Source organism: Haliotis rufescens, unplaced genomic scaffold (assembly GCF_023055435.1).
Source record: "Haliotis rufescens isolate VD_foot unplaced genomic scaffold, xgHalRufe1.0.p SCAF_2, whole genome shotgun sequence".
NCBI lineage: Eukaryota > Metazoa > Mollusca > Gastropoda > Lepetellida > Haliotidae > Haliotis > Haliotis rufescens.
The window spans coordinates 49762153-49787038 of record NW_025963890.1 but is presented as its reverse complement, the minus strand read 5'-3'; the positions used below and the strand labels follow the sequence as shown (position 1 = coordinate 49787038).

General features: G+C 40.8%; 1 protein-coding gene across 1 annotated transcript; it reads left to right on the top strand.

The window, feature by feature from the left end:
* On the top strand, positions 1-24372 carry LOC124146303 (tetraspanin-8-like). Its single transcript, XM_046516540.2, has 9 exons — positions 1-153; positions 15882-15968; positions 17714-17762; positions 18107-18159; positions 19682-19756; positions 20799-20867; positions 21028-21138; positions 21644-21730; positions 24100-24372. Exons 1-9 carry the CDS (start codon positions 97-99, stop codon positions 24232-24234), a joined length of 723 nt encoding a protein of 240 aa, XP_046372496.2. The 5' UTR covers positions 1-96; the 3' UTR covers positions 24235-24372.
* Positions 24373-24886: the final 514 nt, after the last annotated feature.

Here is a 24886-nt window from a genome sequence, read left to right as displayed (position 1 = left end):
TATGCTGGCACTGGACTCGCGCATGCGCGGAGAGTAAACAGCCGCTGATCACGACATTACCTGGGATTTTCATATGGTAGTTGGTGGGATATTATCATGGCGGCGTCAGGATGTGTGCGACCATGCTTCATCGTATTCAATTTGCTGTTTTGGGTAAGTCTCTTATTCCTGTATGAAATTGTACAACTGTAATTCAATATAGTTTTATTTCCAAGGTTCATGTCAAACGACTTAACAACAAAAACGTTAAAACAATAACTTCAGATCAAATTACACATATCGTGGTGCATCTGAAATGGCACAGTTCTATCGCTTGACATCGTATTGTTCTAATCCCTAGTCCAACGCATGGAATTTGAAATAAATTTTGATAAAACATTTGACAATAAAACATTCCACGTGTGGCATCTGTGATGCGATATTCTGTCGTCGATGGTCACTTTATCGTTGACGATGTGCTGGATGTTGTTGATGATGTCCAGTGGAGACGCTCACCCGACAGGGACATCACATTGCTCATCACGAATGGATTCCTTTTCGTTTCGTTATTTGATCCCTATTGTTCTTACTCATGTATAATTCACAAGAAAGCGACATTTCCACCTTAAATCACCACCACGGAATTGCTGGGATAAAAACTCTCGGGGTCAGAACACTGTACCTTTAGTTATTACCTGTCGCAGTGATTACTTGACATTATCAGTTCAAGAAACACGTAACGGTTAATATGTTTTGCAGCCGACTTTGACAGATGCCGACTTTGATGCCGACATGGACAGACGGGACAATTTGTCACGGGGCTTCAGTGCATTCCCCGGTTAAATCACCATCCTCTGTTGATGATGATGTCTCAACATACTGCTGTGGAATAAGCGCACATCTTGTTCATGACATTGTCCTCCGTACAATGATCTAGATTTGCGTATATGCACCAGTCGTGTGGTCTGAATTTATGTAGGGCTGTTTAAAACTCATACATTATTGATAATGTAACTGAGGTTTGATTTTGACAGGACGAAAGGTCAGTATCATATACAGTAAAGTACGGTTATAACGAACTCAAAGGGACAACTAATTTTAGTTCGTTATAACCGTAGTTCGTTATAAGCATATATACAGCATAACTACAGCAAATAGTCGGGACCAAAAAAGTAAGTTCGTTATATCCGTCAGTTCGTTATAAGCGTATTCGTTATAACCGTAGTTTACTGTACATTTTGACGCGTGTCTACACCAGTGTCAGAAGTCTAAACTCTCTCTCTCTCTCTCTCTCTCTCTGTGTGTCTCTCTCCAATGTGTAGATTAGGATCTTGTTCCATTAATACGTATCCGCCACATCTCGCGAGCCGATCGTTTTAAAGAAACTCGGGAATGTTAAAAGAAAGGGAAAAGTATCAAGTCCTAGAAAATAAAGAACATGGTTTGTACATGGACCATGGGGTAACAATATATGCGCTGACTTGTTTCTCTGACTCAATTATTTACAGACCCCCACAAAACAATATTCACTCATCACAATGGTGAAGGTGAAATAAATCACACTCAGCGGAAATTCGACCACATCGTATACAAAGCTACTGTTCTGCATCACGAGCTTCAAACCGATATATAACTTACTTCCGCATGTTTTGCTCGACGTCAACGATTTAACCACAATACCGATGTGCTTGTCATTGTTGAATGAAGACACGCTGTTGTTTTAGTTTACATGTGCAGAGATACAAATCTGCGTTGAAATAGCTCAATAGAAAACACAGCCGCCTTATCTTCTACCTACGTCTTTCCGGCCAATGACAGCGTGTCACCATAACCGTTAGTCGACCTTAGACAAGGCGTAACGCTTACCCCTGCAACGACAGCAACCTGATCCACGAGTAGGGGGTATACAGGTCATCCGCTGTAATGCAGGATGAAGTTGTTTGGTATATAATACCGAACTCAACATGAAGTATTTGGCACACCTTATATTAAAACCCCTGTGGTGACCATGGCCAGAGCGGAGTTACCCACGCCCTAAACCATCAGGGGAGATTACTCTAAAGACGTCCGACAACTTCAGTTGAAAAAACATTTCTGTGTAATTTATGATTCTAGGATATAATCAGTTATTTCAACACATTTTCAAAAGGAAGTTGAGATATCAAATTGCGTTTAATAGAATTAAATATTCCAATGACCCGTATTCGATTCCCGATATGGGTACAATGTGTGAAGCCCATTTCTTGTGTCCCCCGCCGTGATATTGCCGGAATATTGCTAAAAGCGGCGTAAAACCATACTCGCTCACTCGTATAACATGACGGACTGGTCATGGTTAATATAAATTAAGTAACCATTCGATACCAAGCCTTATTCATATTAAAATGTTGTGTTATGTGATAGTCACGTGAACTAGCGAAACTAGTTTATCCATTTCCAATATTGATTCCTCCCAATGCTGCCCATTCAGTTGAGGCAAGTCGAATGCAAAGTAGACCTGAGACACTTTGTGCCATTCTACTTTGTTTTGGAACACTAGGATAAAGAAGACATATCTATTTCTCGCAGCAGCATAGCAATGTAGTGACAGTTGGGAGTGAGTGTTTGAGGTTTGGGAGAAGGCGTTGGGGTTGGTCAATGCGAAATCAGATGGGAAAAAAACCTTATATGACAAGCAAACAATTTGACCACCAGGATACGCAACCACCAGAAAACACTGATGAGTTAATGTCTTCACGTCACCCAAGTCCACAATACCCACCCGCCCAAAATTCAAATGAATAAATATTTATTTATTCAATTGCATTTTTAATATAATTTCAGCCTATATCATTCAACGTTTGAAACACAACGTGTCAAATATCATCACCCAGTAGTTATCATTTTTTTTTTCACTTCATTTTTACTAAACTAGAAACTGGGTCAGCGAGACTTAAACTGCAGCAACCATCCGAGTTTTGTCTTCATCCTAACCAGAGGCACTGATAGAGACAGCCTGTCAATAATTGATTATATGCCAACATTTGACGATAAGGAATTAATAGGCCAGTCCTATATTACCCCAAGAAACAAGTTTATTGATCTCATAATTTTGCGCGAGGGGTGTGATCCTTTCAGTACGGGATCTTAGTTCACCTTGACCTCAACAATGTGACCTTTGACCTTGAGTCGTCCTCCGACGTTAATCCGGTCATTCACCCACATGGGACGTTATGTCCGTCGGTAAAAATGCAAGTTTATACACATAAAACCATCTTATGTTTTAATCAGTGAACCTTGTTAAACTAAATCGACTTACGTTATAATCAGCGTGCCGTGTTGTAATATGTACTCCGATTTACGTTAACATTTCAGACATTGGCAGCGTGGAGTATTATGTGTGGTGAACTGTTGAGGTTGTGTGATAATCTCAGTGGCTAATTCAGCTTTAATAACGATGTCGCCTCTGTAACCCAGGAATATTTGTTTGGGTATTTCAGAGACGATAACTTTACATCAGTGGAATGTTTAGTTCTTAAACTTCAAATGACATTCACAACAAATAATGTCGTTACTCAAGTCAAGTTTATTTCGTAATTCAAGCCACATGGACCACAGGACAGTTGTAAGATAAATTATATCTAGTGAGTGAGTGAGTTGGGTTTAACGCTGCTTTTAACAGTATTCCAGTTATATCACGGCGTGTCAGCTTAATGTGGGAGGAAAGCCCGAAGTGATGCAGGTCTCAGACGTTTACCACTTCGGTGAAACCCACGAGCACGGGTATGGTGCTGACAAACCTAGAAACATAATCGGGGCGAACCGGGATTCAAACCCACAAGCATAGGTTTCTGGCATGCCCAAGGGACGCAACTCTGCACAGCGAATCGCGGCGCCTTAGACGACTGGGCCACCCGGGCCCCCTAAATTATATCAAAGGTCGATCTCATCATAAATAATTTACATGAATATAAAGCTATCAAGCGTAGTACATTAATATCACAGGAGTTAAATAAATTTGCAAACGTAATATGTACCTAATATTTCTGTAATAAAGTAAAACAATATTTCTCAAGTGTAAACATTTCTTACATACAAAAAGGACATGGTAGTCATCCTCTACTAAATGAAGGTCACATTCTTTACATATAGATTCTGTATGAGGTATATTTAACAATGACCTTTTACGAATAATGTGGACTAGAAATTTGTGAAGAGGTATTCGAAATTTATACATTGCTGGAGTACTGTTATATATAATTCGGATTGCAGAAGAAATTTTATTTAAGAATTGACCTTCACTTTGTGTGAGTTCATTGGAGTATGAACCTTCATAGAGTGAGGGCCAAACGTTTTATTATTTAGTACTTGTGACTTCATGTTTACACTGACAAACAACAACCAGCTATATCGCGGAATACAATAGTCCCCCCCCAAAAGAGGTGTCATGAGTGTATGGATGCAGAACTTGCTCTTCAGAAACATCTTATGCTAAACATGTGTTCATATAATATCCCCATTAGATGAGAAAGGTCTGTAATGAACTACCTCAGTAAGTCAGTCACAATGACAGCGCGTCGTAATACATTTAAATCAAGTACAAGACGTCAAAATGGCCGACACGATAAACGTGACGGGAGGATTTCCGAAGTTGTTAATGAACCTGTGGCGGTTACATGTGTTAGTCATCATTGATAAACTGACCAATTATTGAAAGGTGATTAAAGATGCGTCAAACGGACACCAAGGTAAATTCGTAGATTGCTGGAGACAATCACTGTCAGCCTAGGCACAGATCGAGTCGATACTGACGATAGTTTGGATGTGCATTTTTTCGTTTGTTCATTAGGATGGCCGGTAGCGAGGAAAAAATTGTGAACAATCATGCAGTCAAGCTCTCTTACGTTTCTCAATGTATACTGAGATGCTGAGACCAAGATTAAAGGTTCTAAATGATCAGAAATAATGTTTATGTATGTTTTCGTGCTAGGGAATTCCCAGGGGTTTCCCCAGGAAAGTGGAAGTAGTCCGTCAGTGTTTACGTCATTTCAAGAACACGGTCTCGTGAAAAACGTATGAACGTCAAATTGTGTCGTTCATACACTTATGAACGTCAATTTCGCGGTCATGTGACCGACCTCTCGTCCAATGGAAAAGTCGCATATCGTGTAAACGTCAAATTAAAAAATTATATTAGCATAATGCACTAAAAAGTCGATGACTCTAAACTGTGGTACCATGATTAGAAAGTGATATCTCTTAAGCGTATTATAAATGCAGACAAAACATGTTCTTTATCGCAAACATCTTGGAATAACCACGCATACGCAAAACCGCTATTAAATAACATTTGTCTCACATACGATGCTCAACTGTCTTTTCCATTCTCATCTTATGCTTTGAGCATAACATAACCTTGGAAGGGGTATCGACTTGCCTTCACTCGCACAAGTTTATATGTTATTACTGTAACTAAACGTTGCACGAAAGCTATGCATTAACCACTAAGGATGAACATATTTAATTTTCAACTTAGAACACTTTAATACCCAGTCGTTTTACATGACCCAGTCCTGTTTGCGAACGGCCTGTAGAAACTTTTGTTCAATATTACGTTGTAGTGTAGTGTTTGTTTATTTAACACCGCATTCAGCAATATTCAAGCTGTATGACGGCGGTCTGTAAATAATCGAGTCTGGACAATACAACCCAGTGATTGGCATCATGAGCATCGATCCACGCAATTAGGATACGATGACATGCATCAACCAAGTCAGCGAGCCTGACCACCCGATCCGGTTAGTCGCCTCTCACGACAAGCATAGTCGCCTGTGACGACAAGCATGGGTTGCTGAAGACCTATTCTACCCCGTATCTTCACGGGTCTCATGATTAATGTAAATATCCTTTGAAAAGTATTGGCTCATTAGTAATGATGGTATGTATTGCTATTAAATGACGTTATCACAATCATCAGCTGTTCATCTGCCGTGACATTGTAGGAATAGTGCTAGAAGCCATACCCACTCACTCACTTGCTCATGGTATAAACACATGCTATATACATTATTGTTGAAATTCTGAGCATTTTACTTATGTACAAGTCTTGTTTTTTTCATGATTTGGCTATGGTGAAGGTTCGTTGAAGTAACTCAAAATGATACACAAAATCAAATAATAAAATAGTATCATACATCCTGTTATATCCAACATACCGTTACAGTTAGATGATTCTTCGTTTGAAGTATGTGTCCTTGTTATAACAACGCAACGCAAGAGTTCAAGGTGTGATCAATAATATTTTCCCAGGTTGACCATGTTTAATGTTTTTACCTTTCCGAGAATCTGTTCACACGACTGTTACATATTTGATTAAAACATGCTGGTGAATTATTACCGATCACAGTTATTTAAATGTGACCTGTATCTACGTCTATTTATTGTTTCATTGTGCGAAATATTATTGCTATTTATTACCCATAGGGTTGGAAATAACCAAGTTCGTAGAAATCATATGTGCACTAGTATATATATCACTTCTCGCGTACCAGTGTATTGTTTCAGTCATCCGAACGACATTGTTGACATAATTTGAATCTTATTGTGACGTAGGGTCGGAATGACGTCACATTAGACGTCATTCCACCATGTGGTTTTCTAGGACAGCGGTAGTGATCGGCACCTTTTCTCTAAACGGAGCTCAAAAGGATTAGGATATAATGGGTAAATAAAGATATTATTACACTCGCACGTGTGCCACATTGATTTTACGAAACTCCTGCATGAATGCATGTATTACAAGAATTCTGACACTAGTTTCGTAACATCAGAATGACACACATGCCCGTACAATAATCTCTATGTATCTGCAAATCTTTGTCTAATCCTTGATTGACAAATCCATAATTCCGAGTTTCGTGAAGGTAATTCTAAAGATGATCCATTGTAAATTTTAGAAAGGAAACTAAGAGAAATCACGTGGGAAATGTCAACTATTAAATACACTAATTTTATCAGTTTGTGCCTTCATGAAGGAAACGGTTGGCGTCTTGTTCTGAAAATCGTCTGATAATCGCTAAAAGTACTTGTGCAGATATTGGCAAGTTATACTAAACCCCATTCCAAGAGTATGAGTAATATGGACCCAGTGAATGGTTGTGTTAGTCGTGTTGGGCATGTTGAGTCGCCGTCGGTCACCAGAACCAAGTGCAGTATATGGCCATGTTGCAGGTAATTGTGATACTCTACATACCCGTCCTCGAGGCCATTATTATGCCACCCGAAGTTGACGGACTTTAAGTATCCCCCTTATCATGCACATAAAATGTACATGGAGTACTACAGGCAGGTGGTGTTTACGTCTTGTCATACATATAACGTCATCTACCGAACAATAGACACACACTACCAAGCTCCTTCCCAGCGCGTGACACCTTTGTTATAGAGAGCTCCGCGAACGGGCTATCGCTGTGAGGAGCCTGACAATTAAATCAAATGCATAAACATGCCTCCTCGACGGACTAATCTGATAAGGATAATACATCCTGGTGCAGTTCCATAAATCTTTGAACTATAAATGTATCGTCTTACCACGGAACAAAACAACACGTTATGGCTTGTTATATGAATTGACGTCGGTTGTTTGCGTTGTGTCTTGCTATATAGACAGCCTGAGACAATATTGGTATTAATTTAGCAGCAAACTACATAAAACCCGTGTATAGAAATCTCAGTATTGTTTTCCTGAATTAATTTATGTACCAATTCCCGCCATTATTTCATTATACTTTGATTTAACCTTGACGAGAACCCCTTTGTCTTGATTTGGACAGGGTCGGTCGGGTAGCCCAGTGGTTATAGCGTTAGCTCGTCACGCCGAAGACCCGGGTTCGATTCCCCACATGGGTACAATGTGTGAAGCCCATTTCTGGTGCCCCCGCCGTGGTATTGCTGGAATATTGCTAAAAGAGGCGTAAAACATACTCACTGATTTGGACAGACACCTACTTATTCATTGTGCCAATTTAACGTGGTATTTCAACGAAAGCCGGGGTCAAAGTGGCCGGATCAATGTACATACACTCACGTCAAAACGCAGCCATTGTCGATTTGCAATGTCTCAGACGACATTGTTTTCACACCTGTTCAAAAATGTCAAGGAGGGAAACTGTAAAGCAAAATGTACGTGCAAGCTATGGCATTCGTAACTCGTGGTAGTGGCTATAAAAAGCCAATAATTTTCCATTCAATTGTCAACATTTTTCAAGTTCGAAAATGCCGAGACTCAGCGCTGCCGTTTCGGGACATCGCCAAAGGACGTATCCAAAGAGGGGAATCGCAGTCTTCTGTTGCACGCCACTTCAAACAGCACCATTTGCCGCCTTTGTGACTGATACACACACTTCAATTCTACTGCAGACCGCCCGAGAACTGGCCGACCAAGAGTTACCACCCCTGCACAGGATCGCTACATTCGACTGTTCCACCAACGTCATCGCAATGCGACAGCTACGGAGACTGCAGGACGCATCCCTGATTTGAGGAGGATATCGGACCAGACTGTCAGGAACCATGTTCGCGAGGCTGGAATCCGACCCAGAAGACCAGTTATCGTCCCTGTTTGCAACAGATCCATCGACAGCGCTTGCGTTGGTGCCATACCTTACATATTTGGAATTTGAGAAACCGGAGACGAGTGTGGTTTAGCAATGAATCAAGATTTCCTCTTCACCGGCGAGATGAAATATGCGTTTTGCCCTAGACCACAAGATCTGCCTTGGTTGTGGTTTCAGGGAAATTTGACAGCAAATCGCTACATGAATCAAATTCTTCAACATCACCTTCTTTCAATCATTGACCGCCAGAGGAAGCTGTTTCAACAGGACAACGCTCCACCGTACACAGCTCTTGTCAAGGTAGATTACCTTCATAATGCCAACATCAACGCCTTGCCCTGGCCGTCGAGATCTCCAGTTCTCAACCCAGTCGAACACCACAGAATTCGTACACTTATCCAGTCAGTGCCGAAGAGATGCAGAGTCACGATTGCTGCCCGGGGCGGTCACACGACACACGAAATACTGAGTTCAGCACCTCCTTGTGACATAATAATGAACAGTTTTCAATGCCTTACAACGACAACATGTGACTATCGAGCTCCAAAATGTCATGTCTGTATCTATGATATTAAATCAAATATATCGACTTTATTAGGTACAATACATTTACAAATATCTACCTGTGCGTTTCTTTTTTTGAAGAGTGTACGATTCAGGATCAGTTACGTGTTTAGTTGATCATTGTGCCAAATTAACGTGGTATGTCAACAAAAACCGGGGTCACCGTGATCGGATCAGTAGCTATACGATTCAGGATCAATCACGTAATCAGTTTAATCCGAGGTTTTATCTTCTAGGTCGTAAGTGCGAATATATAATTCCAGTCGGATTGCAGATACTGTTTGATGGCGATTCTGGCTTATGGCAATTTTTGTTTCACATGTACGTTTCATTACATTGGGTGATCCTGATTAATGAGGAATGGACGTGTTCATTGTGTTTGAGTCGCTTCACATTTAATTGAGGTATTAGTTTATACCCTATCTTAACTCTTGTCGTCTCACGTTCCGGGGAAACGCCAAATTCACCCTCCCCTCACACTCCCGTGTCAACGTGACCTCGACGGCATTTCATGGTTTCAACACAGGGTCGAGATAAACAACGTGAAACTGACACCTGTAGGTAGTGGTAGTGTCCCTTTGTTACCGACACGCAATTGAACAGTACAGCTTGGTACGTTTTTGTTGATCTCAAATACCTAGTCTATAGCTGACAACATTGGATATACTGACAGTGTATAGCACCCTGGTCTATATGGGCTATACTGACAGTGTATAACACCCTGGTCTATGGCTGTGGGTATACTGCAGTGTATAACACCCTGGTCTATGGCTTAGGGTATACTGCAGTGTATAACACCCTGGTTTATAGTTGACAACATGGACTATACTGACAGTGTATAACATCCTGGTCTATAGTTGACAACATGGACTATACTGACAGTGTATAACACCCTGGTCTATAGTTAACAACATGGGCTATACTGACTGTGTGTAACACCCTGGTCTGTAGTTAACAACATGGGCTATACTGACTGTGTAAAACACCCTGGTCTATAGTTAACAACATGGGCTATACTGACTGTGTATAACACCCTGGTCTATAGTTAACAACATGGGCTATACTGACTGTGTATAACACCCTGGTCTATAGTTAACAACATGGGCTATACTGACTGTGTATAACACCCTGGTCTGTAATTAACAACATGGACTATACTGACACTGCATAACACCCTGGTCTATAGTTGACAACATGGGCTATACGGACTGTGTATAACACCCTGGTCTATAGTTAACAACATGGGCTATACTGACTGTGTATAACACCCTGGTCTGTAGTTAACAACATGGACTATACTGACACTGCATAACACCCTGGTCTATAGTTAACAACATGGGCTATACTGACAGTGCATAACACCCTGGTTAACAGTTAACAACATGGGCTATACTGACAGTTTATAACACCCTGGTCTATAGTTAACAACATGGGCTATACTGACAGTGTATAACACCCTGGTCTATAGTTAACAACATGGGCTATACTGACAGTGTATAACACCCTGGTCTATAGTTAACAACATGGGCTATACTGACAGTGCATAACACCCTGATCTATAGTTAACAACATAGGCTATATCGACAGTGCATAACACCCTGGTCTATAGTTAACAACATGGGCTATACTGACAGTGTATAACACCCTGGTCTATAGTTAACAACATGGGCTATACTGACAGTGCATAACACCCTGATCTATAGTTAACAACATGGGCTATACTGACAGTGACTGTATAACACCCTGGTCTATAGTTAACAACATGGGCTATACTGACAGTGTATAACACCCTGGTTTATAGTTAACAATATGGGCTATACTGACAGTGTATAACACCTGGTTTATAGTTAACAATATGGGCTATACTGACAGTGCATAACACCCTGATCTATAGTTAACAACATGGGCTATACTGACAGTGTAGGACACCCTGGTTTATAGTTAACAACATGGGCTATACTGACAGTGTATAACACCTGGTTTATAGTTAACAACATGGGCTATACTGACAGTGTATAACACCTTGGTCAATAGTTAACAACATGGGCTATACTGACAATGAAGGACACCCTGGTTTATAGTAAACAACATGGGCTATACTGACAATGTAGGACACCCTGGTTTATAGTTAACAACATGGGCTATACTGACAATGTGGGACACCCAGATTTATAGTTAACAACATGGGCTACACTGAGAGTTTATAACGGTCGGTTGATCTTATGTTAAAGCACAGGGTGCCTAGTGTTGCTCCATTGCCCGTCATTCAATTGTTTTGTGTTGAGGCAAGGCCAACAAGCTAGTATATGAATAGTTGATTTAGAGCATGGCAATGCCTGTGTTCATCTTGATCTTCTCTTTTGCTTTCACCAACCTGACTATCCCAATGGGGAAAACACTTGGTTCATTTCGGCCACGGTTTACCTGGTATAGGGCTGTAAGGAAATTGACAAAGGTGTATACTGAAGAAAGCCAAGATACGTTTGATACAAAGAAGTGTACAGTGCAGTGTTTGTATGTGCATATCCACTTTAGTTCCACGTATACTTGTCGCAGTTTCAGATCTGTCAGCGATTTGATATAAGCATTATGCTGTAAGTGTTTTGAGATTCGGATCTACGTTTCAAACACGTACGCGCTTTAACCATGTTAACGTTCAAACAAATGTACATATCCGCTTTTTAAACATGTGTACTCTATATGTCGCCATTTCAACCTTTAAGTACTTGGTACATATCAATGTTTCAAACACATGTAATTATCAGCATTACAAAGACAGGTAGATATCAACATTACAAACGTATGTGTGAATTCAGCGTTACAAACACGAGTGCATATCGATGTTACAAACACGTGTAGATGTCAACACTTACGTGTACATATCAACGTTACACACACGTGTACATATCAACGTTACACACACGGGTACATATCAACGTTACAAAAACGTGTACATATCAACGTTACAAACACGTGTACATATCAACGTTACACACACGTGTACATATCAACGTTACACACACGGGTACATATCAACGTTACACACACAGGTACATACCAACGTTACAAAAACGTGTACATATCAACGTAACAAACACGTGTACATATCAACGTTACACACACGGGTACATATCAACGTTACACACACAGGTACATACCAACGTTACAAACACAGGTACATACCAACGTTACAAAAACGTGTACATATCAACGTTACAAACACGTGTACATATCAACGTTAAACACACGGGTACATATCAACGTTACACACACGGGTACATATCAACGTTACACACACGGGTACATATCAACGTTACACACACAGGTACATACCAACGTTACAAACACATGTACATATCAAAGTTACAAACACGTGTAGATGTGAACGTTACAAACACGCTAAACACGGGTACATATCAACGTTACAAACACGTGTTCATATATGCATTACAAACACGCTTACGTATCAACGTTACACACAAGTTTATATATCAACGTTACAAACACGTGTTCATATCAACGTTACACACACGGGTACATATCAACGTTACACACACAGGTACATACCAACGTTACAAAAACGAGTACATATCAACGTTACACACACGGGTACATATCAACGTTACACACACGGGTACATATCAACGTTACACACACAGGTACATACCAACGTTACAAACACATGTACATATCAAAGTTACAAACACGTGTAGATGTGAACGTTACAAACACGCTAAACACGGGTACATATCAACGTTACACACACGGGTACATATCAAAGTTACACACACGTGTTCATATATGCATTACAAACACGCTTACGTATCAACGTTACACACAAGTTTATATATCAACGTTACAAACACGTGTTCATATCAACGTTACACACACGTGTTCATATCAACGTTACACACACGTTTACACATCAACGTTACAAACACGGTACATATCAACGTTACACACACGTGTACATATCAACATTACACACACGTGTACATATCAAAGTTACAAACACGTGTAGATGTGAACGTTACAAACACGCTTACGTATCAACGTTACAAACACGGTACATATCAACGTTACACACACGTGTAGATGTGAACGTTACAAACACGCTTACGTATCAACGTTACAAACACGGTACATATCAACGTTACAAACACGTGTAGATGTGAACGTTACAAACACGCTTACGTATCAACGTTACAAACACGGTGCATATCAACGTTACACACTCGTGTACATATCAACATTACACACACGTGTACATATCAAAGTTACAAACACGTGTAGATGTGAACGTTACAAACACGGGTACATATCAACGTTACAAACACATGAACATATCAACGTTACAAACACGTGTAGATGTGAACGTTACAAACACGCTTACGTATCAACGTTACAAACACGGGTACATATCAACGTTACAAACACGTGTTCATATATGCATTACAAACACGCTTACGTATCAACGTTACACACAAGTTTATACATCAACGTTACAAACACGTGTTCATATCAACGTTATGACACATGTAAGTTATGATTTATTAAATGCATGATGTCATCGCAGTGCTAAATGTCACTTTACAATTACATTGGTAGTAGCTGAAAAGTTGGTATATGAGTAGGGTAATTAAAGAAGAGTCTCAACGCGCCCAACGGGAGGGTTTCTGTGTTTTATAGTTCAAACACAATTCAAGTTGCAAATGAACATCTGAATTACATGAACACAAAGTGGATATGTTCTTCACTTTAACCCCCGCCGGGGTTATGTTTACTGTAAAAAAGGCACGCAACTGTCTCTCCATAATACAACCCTCCCTGGCTAGGTGGAAGGCCCGAAAGTCTGCAGGGGCACCAACAGGACCGACATCTACATCAACGTCGCCAGGGGTAAGGGGATACATCAAATCCCTATTGGCATTCGTAGCACTGTCCTACTTTAGGGGATCTGTCTGCCAATCAGCGTTATCGATCTCAGAATGTTATTGATTTCTTCCGTCTTTATCTTTTGTCATTGTGTGGAAATTATTGGGGAAGCTTTTGGACAAAGCCAACGACAAAAGTTTCATGTTTTGTTAATGGTTATCATTTCCTGAACGCTAAAACAGACTAAAACAGCATATACCTGTAATTAAACGAAGCATTAGTAATTAAAAAGCACATGCATGCTGTAAGATGATTTATCATCCAAAACTGACTCCCACAGGAGATATCGTTTGGGTGAGATCAAGCGATATCTAAATTGTAGATATCGCTGCAATGAAATTGCTCATAATGCTTTTCAGACCATTGTGACGTCATTGTTACCATGACGTCACAATCAAATGACATCACTATTGGCTCTGCTACTGAAGGTGATTCTCCATATATTTACTTGGGTTTAATGAAGGTCATTTCAAAGCGGAATCGGATATGACACACTGGATGTTTTCAAAATATGAATTATCAAAAAGAGTTTTCACAGAACAGAATGCGTGTTTTGTAGCAGTGACGGATCTGTTGCGGCAGATAATCAAAATTAATTATTTTTTGGAGTTGACGTTTTCCCAGCCACGCCCCCACACAAGAATGTTAAATGGTAGGTTCCTAAAGGACATGGCCCCTTTCCCCCTTTTCATTAACGATATGTGTTCTACAGTGTCGCGTGCTTATTTGTAATTGTTACCTTGGCATTCTGATCGACTAACTCACGGGTCCGTCTCATGTTTCTTCCCGTATATCACGGTCCGAGGTCAGATGGAACATTGAACACAATAGCAATGTGACTCGTACCAGTTCCCACAATTCAGACTCCAATAAAAATGTTGCAATGACGTCTGTATTAGCTGAGTTGTGTACCTGAGAATGGGCATAGGTGCTGCAGGCGTGTCCTGTCGCCATCAACGCCTGGCGTGCAGCGATACACAGATTCTATCAATAATATAAAATAACCAGATATACATCTGGATATAACACCTAGCTTTTACCACAACACTTTGGTTGAAGTGATAGACCAGCAATAAACATATAGGAAGATACTATACGTAAAATTGTCAAAGCCCTTGTCTCATTATATGAACAACAAAATCTCTGCATTTGTAATTCAAAGATAGCATATCGTTCACAGTTTCAACAAAATCGGTAAAAAACGGTATCGTGTCACTGGATTGTCTGGTCAAGACTCGATTGTGTACAGGCCACCGTCGTATAGCAGGAGTATTGGTGTATGGCGTTAGGAAACAGACAAATACTTTTTAAATGTAAATTTTGTGTCGGGTTGTTTCCGTTAGAACAGAACATGCTTAACCTTTTCGCGAAACCTGCATTTTCGCTAAGTTTCAGTGATCCATTCACATAATAATTTTATTTTCACCGCTATTTTACCCTTTACACCCAGTGGAATCTGTTTCGGCAGAAAATCGAGGCTGGTTTTTCTCTGACGTTGAGATTTTATATAACGATTGCATGTGTCGTCATACAACTCCAGACAGTGCATACATGTACGAAATGGACCCGTCATATTTGGCGTTTTGTGTGCCAGTAGCTAATTTGAATCCCACTTGATACCTTGTCAATCGAAGGCTACTTTCGACTCAACTTATCACCAACGCGATTACATGATATTGTCAGTCACGAAGATAATATACAAGTTTACAATATTTCAAAGTATTACCAAGCGTGAATTCAATGTTGCTCGATATATCATCTTCCAGTTTAAAGCAATTCCCTATAATGTATGTTCCGTTGATCTTGCAGCTGATGGGACTTTTCCTCGTGGGCTTCATGGCCTGGACAATGGCCACCAACCCGGCTCTCATCACCGGCTTCATCTCCGGCTCTAGGGTGAGTGAGGGACTTGTCTGGACGTGGTCTCGACACATGTTAGCGTTTGCTACCTAGGTCAATATCAAATATGTTACACAGGGCACAACATAGTTCCCTAATATAAATTGCTGGGCAAAAAAGCATGCACCCATGTTTGATGGTGGCTAAATATGAAACCAACAAAATGGCTATTCGATGGTACGTATTTGACACAGGTATTGTTTTGGAGATTTAGTTTGCACTGTTTCGGTGGCTGTACGTTTGTAATTTTTTGGTCAAATTCAAGTTTCAAGTGTATGTAAGTGGAAGTTTATGATTTCATATCATATACCCGTCACAGGGGGCGGTTGGGTAGCCGACCCGTGAAGATCCGGGGTAGAATAGGTCCTCAGCAACCCATGCTTGCATTAAAAGGCTACTATGCTTGTCAATCTTTATTTCACGTACTGAAGAGGCCACAGGCCTATAGTACAATTTGAAGAATATACAATTTTATACAATTTATGTACATATCTCACCAAATCACCTCACGTCATTCCACATCGCATCTCAAAACAGTCACATAATTTCACACATACAGTACAATACCATACCCTGTAATTTCATAATTTCTATTTTAACATATCACAACTTGTTATATCATACAACATATTCTATAACATCATATCATATTGTATCATTATTATAAGATCATACTATATAGTATTATTTCATATACCATTATCATATCATAACATACCATACATACCATCGTACCATATATCACACCTATATTATATCACATTTCATATGTCATATAACACAACACATTAGCAATTTCATAGCTTGTCCCATCATATCTTATCATATCATACCATATAATGCCATGTCATTCCATGCCAATTTATATCATATCAATCAATCAATATTTATTCAACACTGGAAGACCGCAAGCCATATAATATGTACACTAAAAAACAGTATTTACACAATTTCTATAATACACATAAAATATTGCATCATATCCCCTCATGTATCATATCACACCACAACACTTATCACATCATATCACATCATGTCATGTCATGTCACATCATATCATTTCATATACATATAACTATACTAAACCATTTGTAATATCACGTCCCACAATATCATATGACAGCCTAATAGTTTAATACCATTTCTAACTCTTTTGTTTGTAGTTTATTTACTATGCTTGTCGTGAGAGGCGACTAACGGGATCGGGTGGTTAGGCTCGTTGACTTGGTCGACGCATGTCATAGTATCCCATTTGCGTGGACCGATGCTCATGATGTCAATCACTGGATTGTCTGGTTCAGACTCGATTATTCACAGACGGTCGTCATATGGCTTGTATATTGCTGAGTGCGGCGTTAACCAACAAAGAAACCAACAGTTGTGTAGCCTAGTGGTTAAAGCGTCCGCTCGATGCCGAAGACCCGGGTAACTGGCCTGTTAAATTATGTTGACCTTGATTTATGTGGGAAATAATAGCCTCCAGCAAATCTGAATTTCACATTTGTTCTTTTTAGTGAGTTACCATGTAGCTAGTTATATAATCATTTATAGATTATTAATAATTCCGGGGCGGTCGGGTAGCCTAGTGGTTCGCTCGTCACGCCGAAGACCCGGGTTCGATTCCCGACATAAGTACACTGTGTGAAGCCCATTTTTTAGCGTCCCCCGCCGTGATATTGCTGGAATATCGCTAAAAGCGCCGTAAAACCATACTCACTCATTTATCAATACTTCTCTTTCAGTATTTTACCTACTCCATATTGGGTGCAGGCGTACTCATCGTCTTGGCAGGTAAGGCCATATATTTCGTTTTATTGTTTATGTTCACACATTACAATGGCGTCCAGAAACGCGGGGAACGCTCAACATCAAGATATCAAGATCTGTGTAGATAGTAATACCATTATAAAAAGCGGCAGAACCTTTACTTGCGTTGTATATCGTTAGGACCATTGTACGATGCCATGTAGTCTTCGGTCTTATCTTCATCCCTTGGATACCGGATACTGATGCCGTCACAGGTGACTGATCAAATACATTAGCATATATGTTACATCCTGTCAGCAAAATAGGGATGCTGAATTATTTATTCTGTGGACATATCTGATGCTAATACTATTGGTTTTGTTTTGCAGGTCTGTTTGGGTGCATTGGCGGGCTGAAGGAAGGGACATGTCTCTTGAAGACGGTATGTCCATAGGGTGTCACGGTAGACCGGCTCATCCACCCGGGAGCTTTCTGTTATTCCTATTGTGTTCTGTCAGGGTACATGTACTGTTGTATATCCTGGGTTGATAGTACATGTTGTGTCTTGTCAGACGTGTAAACAAAGGTTTAGGGTGTCAGTCTCAAAACATTAAGCACTCATGAAGATCCAGGGTAGAGTAGGTCTTCAGCAACCCATGCTTGCCGTAAAAGGCGACTATGCTTGTCGTAAGAGGCGACTAACGGGATCGGGTGGTCAGGCTCGCTGACTTGGCTGATGCATGTCATCGTATCCAAATTGCGTGGATCGATGTTCATTATGTCAATCAGTGGATTGTCTGGTCCAGACTCGATTATTTACAGACCGCTGTCATATCACTTGAATATTGCTGATTGCGGCGTTAAACAATAAACAAACAAACATTAAGTGCGTGTCAGTTTGTTTGAGGACGAAAAACAGGTTTATGAAGACCTCGTTGTGGAATGCACCCTCATACAACAGTGAGTGAGTGAGTGAGTTAATTTTAAGTCACATCATACAGCAGTACAACGTAACGGAATTAATATAGTCTTAAGTATTGTCATCTTTAAAGGTACAAGTAATCGGTATGTCACAAGCACGTTATATCTTGTTTCTATGGATACCTATACCAACAGTTCCATAAAAATAACCAAGGGTGTTTGTGCACGCTACGCTATTGCATTTCTGGATGTTATATATTGTCTTCGACTGACATGGTTAGAAACGCATCTCAACCAATATACTGGCCCTATAGAAATAAATATCAACAGAGAAAATATATGAACGATGGAACCCCCTCATAGTTGTGTCGGTCCTGTAAGAATGACAGAAGACTTTCAACTTATTCTTATTCTTGGTGTTTATATATAAATGTGTCTTTCTTGCATACAAATTATACTTACATACGACGTCGTCTGAGATCCACATATAACTTCCTTGGATATCCAACATCCAACAAGGCATTCACTATACATTGTTTTCGTCCAATGTGTTGTGTAGGATGAAAGCTCATTGAAGATAATCTGCATCATGGGCCTAAATATGTTGTTGTTTAGGCCTGTGTCCGCACATAACGATTCACAGGTAACAGAAGCGTCATGGTCCTGTCACCGCTGTCCACTAAAATGGGTTGAGGACCCCGACGTCGTTCATGTAATTTTCGAAAATGAGTTCCATTTCCCAACTCCTTTTTTGCGCAGTTTATGATAATAAAGACAGCTTTCAACAAACATGGCGACGGCATAACCCTTTTTGCTTCGACATGATTATGGGAGACTGGTACGAGTATATTCATTTAAAAAAAGTACCTTTCAACTGTGACCATCGCATTCTGCGTGACGTGAGTGTAACCATTTTATTTCCTCAACTTATGTAAATACGGTAAACTTTCACATGAGCCGGGTTCAAAAGAGAAACCCCTGAGTAGGCACTTGGGTAATGAATTGCTTGTTCTTCCACTGAAACATCCTTTTGTTGTTTGCAGTTTATCGCCTTCACCATCATCATCTTGCTGATAGAGATCGGCGGTGCTGTGACGGCTTACATGATGCAGGGTGAGGTAAGTTTCTCAACATCTACATGATGCTGTCAGGATAGCACCGTGGAATATGCGGTCGCTTTGCACGGGGAAGAGTTCGGTTCCTCTCGGGTACTGCTGCACGTATCCTACACACCCCTCTCTCACGTCCTTGTGTGTGCCTCATCATCCTTCCAGGTTTTGGTTTTGGTTTGTTTTGTTGTTTTACGCCGCACTCAGCAATGTTCCAGCTATATGTCGGCGGTCTGTAAATAATCGAGTCTGGACCAGACAATCCAGTGATTGACAACGTGAGCATCGATCCACGCAATTGGCACCGATGACATGCATCAACCAAGTCACCGAGCCTGACCACCCGATCCCGTTAGTCGCCTTTTACGACAAGCATAGTCGCCTTTTACGGCAAGCATGGGTTGCTGAAGACCTATTCTACCCCGGATTCATCCTTCCAGGGATACATGTCAATCTTCTCAATAGTTTAAGAAGGCGGGCGTGTTGTTCTTAGTGATTTGTCGCCCTTTACTATCTGTAACATCCTGACTGTTTTATAATGTAGTCCAACCAGAAACGTGTAACTTTAAACATGGGAGTCAACGTGCTAATGCGTCGCCGAGAAATATACACAGCTATTGGTGGTAAAGGGTCCACTGAGTGAGTGAGTGAGGGTTAACGCCGCTTTTAACAGTTTTTCAGTTATATTACGGCGTGCCAGCTTAATGTGGGAGGAAAACCCGTGATGCCGGTCTCAGACGTTTACTACTTTGGTGAAACCCACTAGCACGGGTATGGTGCTGACAAACCTAGAAACATAATCGGGGCGAACCGGGATTCGAGTTTCTGGCATGCCCAAGGGAAGTAACTCTGCACAGCGAATTGCCCCCAATTAAGGGTCCAGCGTTATCATGATTATCAATACTTTGCCAGTATTTCTGTCACGTTTTTAATATACGTTTTTTATAAACCTGAAAAATAAAAGTTGCAAGAATGCACAGTTGTATACCGTAATTGTACATCGCGGTTGAATGTGCTAATATTGAATATTCATCATTGTTCAACATTTCAGTTACAAGTGTATCGGGATTCCGGATGGACTGACTTCAACACAGATACCAAGAACTTCCTGCAGACGGAGGTAGGACCTCCTGTAGCTATATTTGTCTTTTCTTGTCAAATAACATGCTTATGTCTTAGAGTGACCTGAAAATGTCAACTTTGCAGGTCACGAGACAACAATGAAGTTTGAGTCAAATTACCTAACATTGCAGCTGTATGTGGCGTTGTGTGTGTTCCAGTTGAAGTGCTGCGGGTTCAACAGCGCCTCGGAGTACGGCTCCACCGTGGCCGACTACCCCGACAGCTGCTTCTCAGACCCGTCATCCAAAACTGGGGCCAGTCAACACAATGTAGGTCTGGGTTGTCTCACGAAAGGCCTTTTCAAAGGCCTTTTTTGTTTCAGGCTTTTGTTGTCATCGATTATTATTTCATTCTGTTAATAAATATGTTTAAGTTCTTTTTTTTAATTTATAAAATTTAAATTATACGAAACAAGGATGTTGGTACATTTATATCCATAGGGAAAGTATCCGATTCTTGAGCCAGCGAACTTGTAGTGGGACAGCCTTGAGGCAAAGGATGAGGGGATGTAGCTTCATCTGCGACATGCTTGCTGATGCACATGTACATGCTCCCTCCCCCCTCTCCCCCCGTTACCTGTAAATATTAAACGTCAATGCATGAGAATAACCAGTCTTGATTATACGCAGAAACAGAATCCATATGACGTAAAGGGCAAACACAGTGAATTGAACCATACCCCCTCTCCTGTTAAAGCATCGTGGACGGTTACGTTGTTGCAATGTGTTGTTTCTCCAATTAACATCTTATTAAGCTGTTGGCTTTCTGCTCCAGGCTGTTTGTTGGACTAAGATCAACGAATGGCTGGACAGCAACATGGCGATATGGGCGGGCACACTAGGGGGCGTGGCGCTTGTCCAGGTATGTACAATGATAGCTGAAAGATGATGGCCATGTTTGGCTCCGAGCTTACTGTTGCAGGATCCTCGACAATGTGCGATGATAAATGTGGAACAGTACATTGATGAGATTTCTCAGGTTATTTATCCGCCGGACCAGGCTGACAGAGATCCTGTGAACTAAAGTATTTACTTGTTAGACGTCTTTATTGTACACTTCAAAAGACGCTAAAGTTAAAATAACCGCCGAGGAGACTTGTAGGAAATAATGTCATTAAATTGATAGGTTTCCATATGTTGTTATGTTATCATTTGTCGGACACTCTCAACACAATAAATTGTACACAATGCATACAGATATCGCGATGATTAATTAAGGAAGAATGTGTGCTAATACTTCTAAAGTGAAAATATAAGTTACACTAATTACAAGAAATGCAAAAAATGCGATAAACATCATCATTTAGCTTTGATCTGTCGACTCGTCCAGCATTTTCCACCTCTGTGTCGACGGTCCAGCATTTTCCCCATCTGTGGCGACTGTCCAACTACGGTGGCCCATAAGGGACATGGAGTCTGTTTTTCAATATTTTGATATTTCACTTACTGTTATCGTAACCTTTTGCAAATTAACACGATTTGGCATACAAATATGTGATAAATCATGTATAAAGTAGATATTGAATCGCTGAAAAGTGAAAATGTCAAAAGCAAAAACGAAAATGTCAAAAACTTAAATGAAAACACAGAAAAATATTTCCACCGCAGTGGAAATAGTTTTCACCGCGGTGAAAATACTTTTCTGTATTTCCATTTTAGATTTTCACATTTTCGCTTTTGTTTTTGACATTTTCGTTTTTGTTTTTGACATTTTCATTTTAGTGTTTGACCTTTTCGTTTTTGTTTTGGACATTTCGATTTTAGTTTTTGACATTTTCGTTTCACGTTTCAGCGACTCAATAGCTACTTGAAAGTACATTTTCCATGTTTTCGGTTGTTGTTATACATGATTTATCACATATTTGTATGACAAATCGTGTTAGTTTGCAAAAGGTTTCGATAAAAGTAAGTGAAATATCAAACTATTGAAAAACAGAGTCCATGTCCCTTATGGGCCACCCAAGTCCAACACTTTCCATCTCTGTGTCGACTGTCCAATACTATCCACCTCTGTGTCGACTGTCCAATACTTTCCACCGCTGTGTCGACTATCCAACACTTTCAACCTCTGTGTCGACCGTCCGGCATTTTCCCCATCCGTGTCGACTGTCCAACACTTTCCACCTCTGTGTCGACTGTCCAACATTTTCCACCTCTGTGTCAACCGTCCGGCATTTTCCCCATCTGTGTCGACTGTCCAACACTTTCCGCCTGTGTCGACTGTCCAGCATAATCAATTCCTGTGTCGACTGTCCAACATTTTCCCCATCGGTGTCGACTGTTCAACATAATCCATTCCTGTGTTGACTGTCTAACCTTATCCACCTCTGTGTCGACTGTCCAACACTTCCACCTCTGTGTCGACTGTCCAACACTTTCCACCTCTGTGTCGACCGTCCGGCATTTTCCCCATCTGTGTCGACTGTCCAACACTTTCCGCCTGTGTCGACTGTCCAGCATAATCAATTCCTGTGTCGACTGTCCAACATTTTCCCCATCGGTGTCGACTGTTCAACATAATCCATTCCTGTGTTGACTGTCTAACCTTATCCACCTCTGTGTCGACTGTCCAACACTTCCACCTCTGTGTCGACTGTCCAACACTTTCAACCTCTGTGTCGACCGTCCGGCGTTTTCCCCATCTGTGTCGACTGTCCAGCACTTTCCACCTCTGTGTCGACTGTCCAACACTTTCCACCTCTGTGTCGACTGTCCAACATTTTCCGCCTGTGTCGACTGTCCAGCATAATCCATTCCTGTGTCGACTGTCCACCATTTCCCCCATCTGTGTCGACTGTCCAACATAATCCATTCCTGTGTTGACTGTCTAACATTATCCACCTCTGTGTCGACTGTCCAACACTTTCCACCTCTGTGTCGACTGTCCAACATTTTCAACCTCTGTGTCGACTGTCCAACATTTTCCACCTCTGTGTCGACTGTCCAACATAATCCATTCCTGTGTCGACTGTCCAACATAATCCATCCCTGTGTCGACTGTCCAACATTATCCACCTCTGTGTCGACCGTCAAACATTTTCCACCTCTGTGTCGTCTGTCCAACATTTTCCACCTCTGTGTCGACCGTCCAACATATTCCATTCCTGTGTCGAATGTCCAACATAAACCATTCCTGTGTCGACTGTCCAACATAATCCACCCCTATGTCGACTTTCTAACATTATCCACCCTTCTGTCACCTGTCCAACATTTTCTTCCCATGTGTTCCAGATCGTGAGCCTCATCCTCGCTATAGTGATGCTGTCCAAGGTGAAGAAATCCCGCAAGGTGTCGTCCACATCTTCCAATGGCCAGGCATGGGATGGACGACACGCCGCGCGCAGGGGTGGTGGTCGGCGGTATTAGGCTGCATGTGCCTGACGGAGGAACAAAACAGTTGTCTTTATGTTAAAGTTACCTCGAGCGAAATAAGGGTGGGGGTAAAGGTCAGATATTTAGGATAGTTGCATCACTTAGGTCTATTTCAGGAACCATAAGGGGCGAGGAAGGGGGAAGGGGGGGGGGGGGGGGGGGGGGGCAGACACAAAGTTGACGCATACTACCGGTTGTGCCTGAATCAATGGCTAGCCGTTTTGTTGAAAATTCGGTGAGCAACTCTTATATTGTGTGTATGTGATTTAGATGTACTCAGTTCAGTAATTGACATTGTTACTGTATATGTTCTTAGTTTATACTGTCGTTGTGTTTTTTATTGGAATTTTGTTTATTGTGTTATATTTTCCACAGAAGATTTTTATTATTGTGCCAAAGTTTTCCGTCTATCTGGTGACTATTTACATCTGTAATTGCAAAATCCCTACATATTTGACGATATTGTATTAAGGCACAGAAGAACATTCAGACTGATGAAAGCTATTTTCATTACAGTGTATTATCTGTCATCTCCTATTTAAAGACGTACTTTTGCCAAATATCTATAACGATATATCCGTCCATTGGTGTACATATTTTCGATACCTATATATTTCTGTATTTTATCGGTTTGTCTATATTTTGG

What these genes read in the sequence shown, in the direction of transcription:
- LOC124146303 (XM_046516540.2), top strand. Translation starts at nt 97, where the DNA reads ATGGCGGCGTCAGGATGTGTGCGACCATGCTTCATCGTATTCAATTTG. An exon ending in CGTACTCATCGTCTTGGCAG is followed by an intron (nt 17,763 to 18,106) that starts GTAAGGCCATAT and finishes TTTGTTTTGCAG; the next exon opens with GTCTGTTTGGGTGCATTGGC. An exon ending in CTTACATGATGCAGGGTGAG is followed by an intron (nt 19,757 to 20,798) that starts GTAAGTTTCTCA and finishes TCAACATTTCAG; the next exon opens with TTACAAGTGTATCGGGATTC.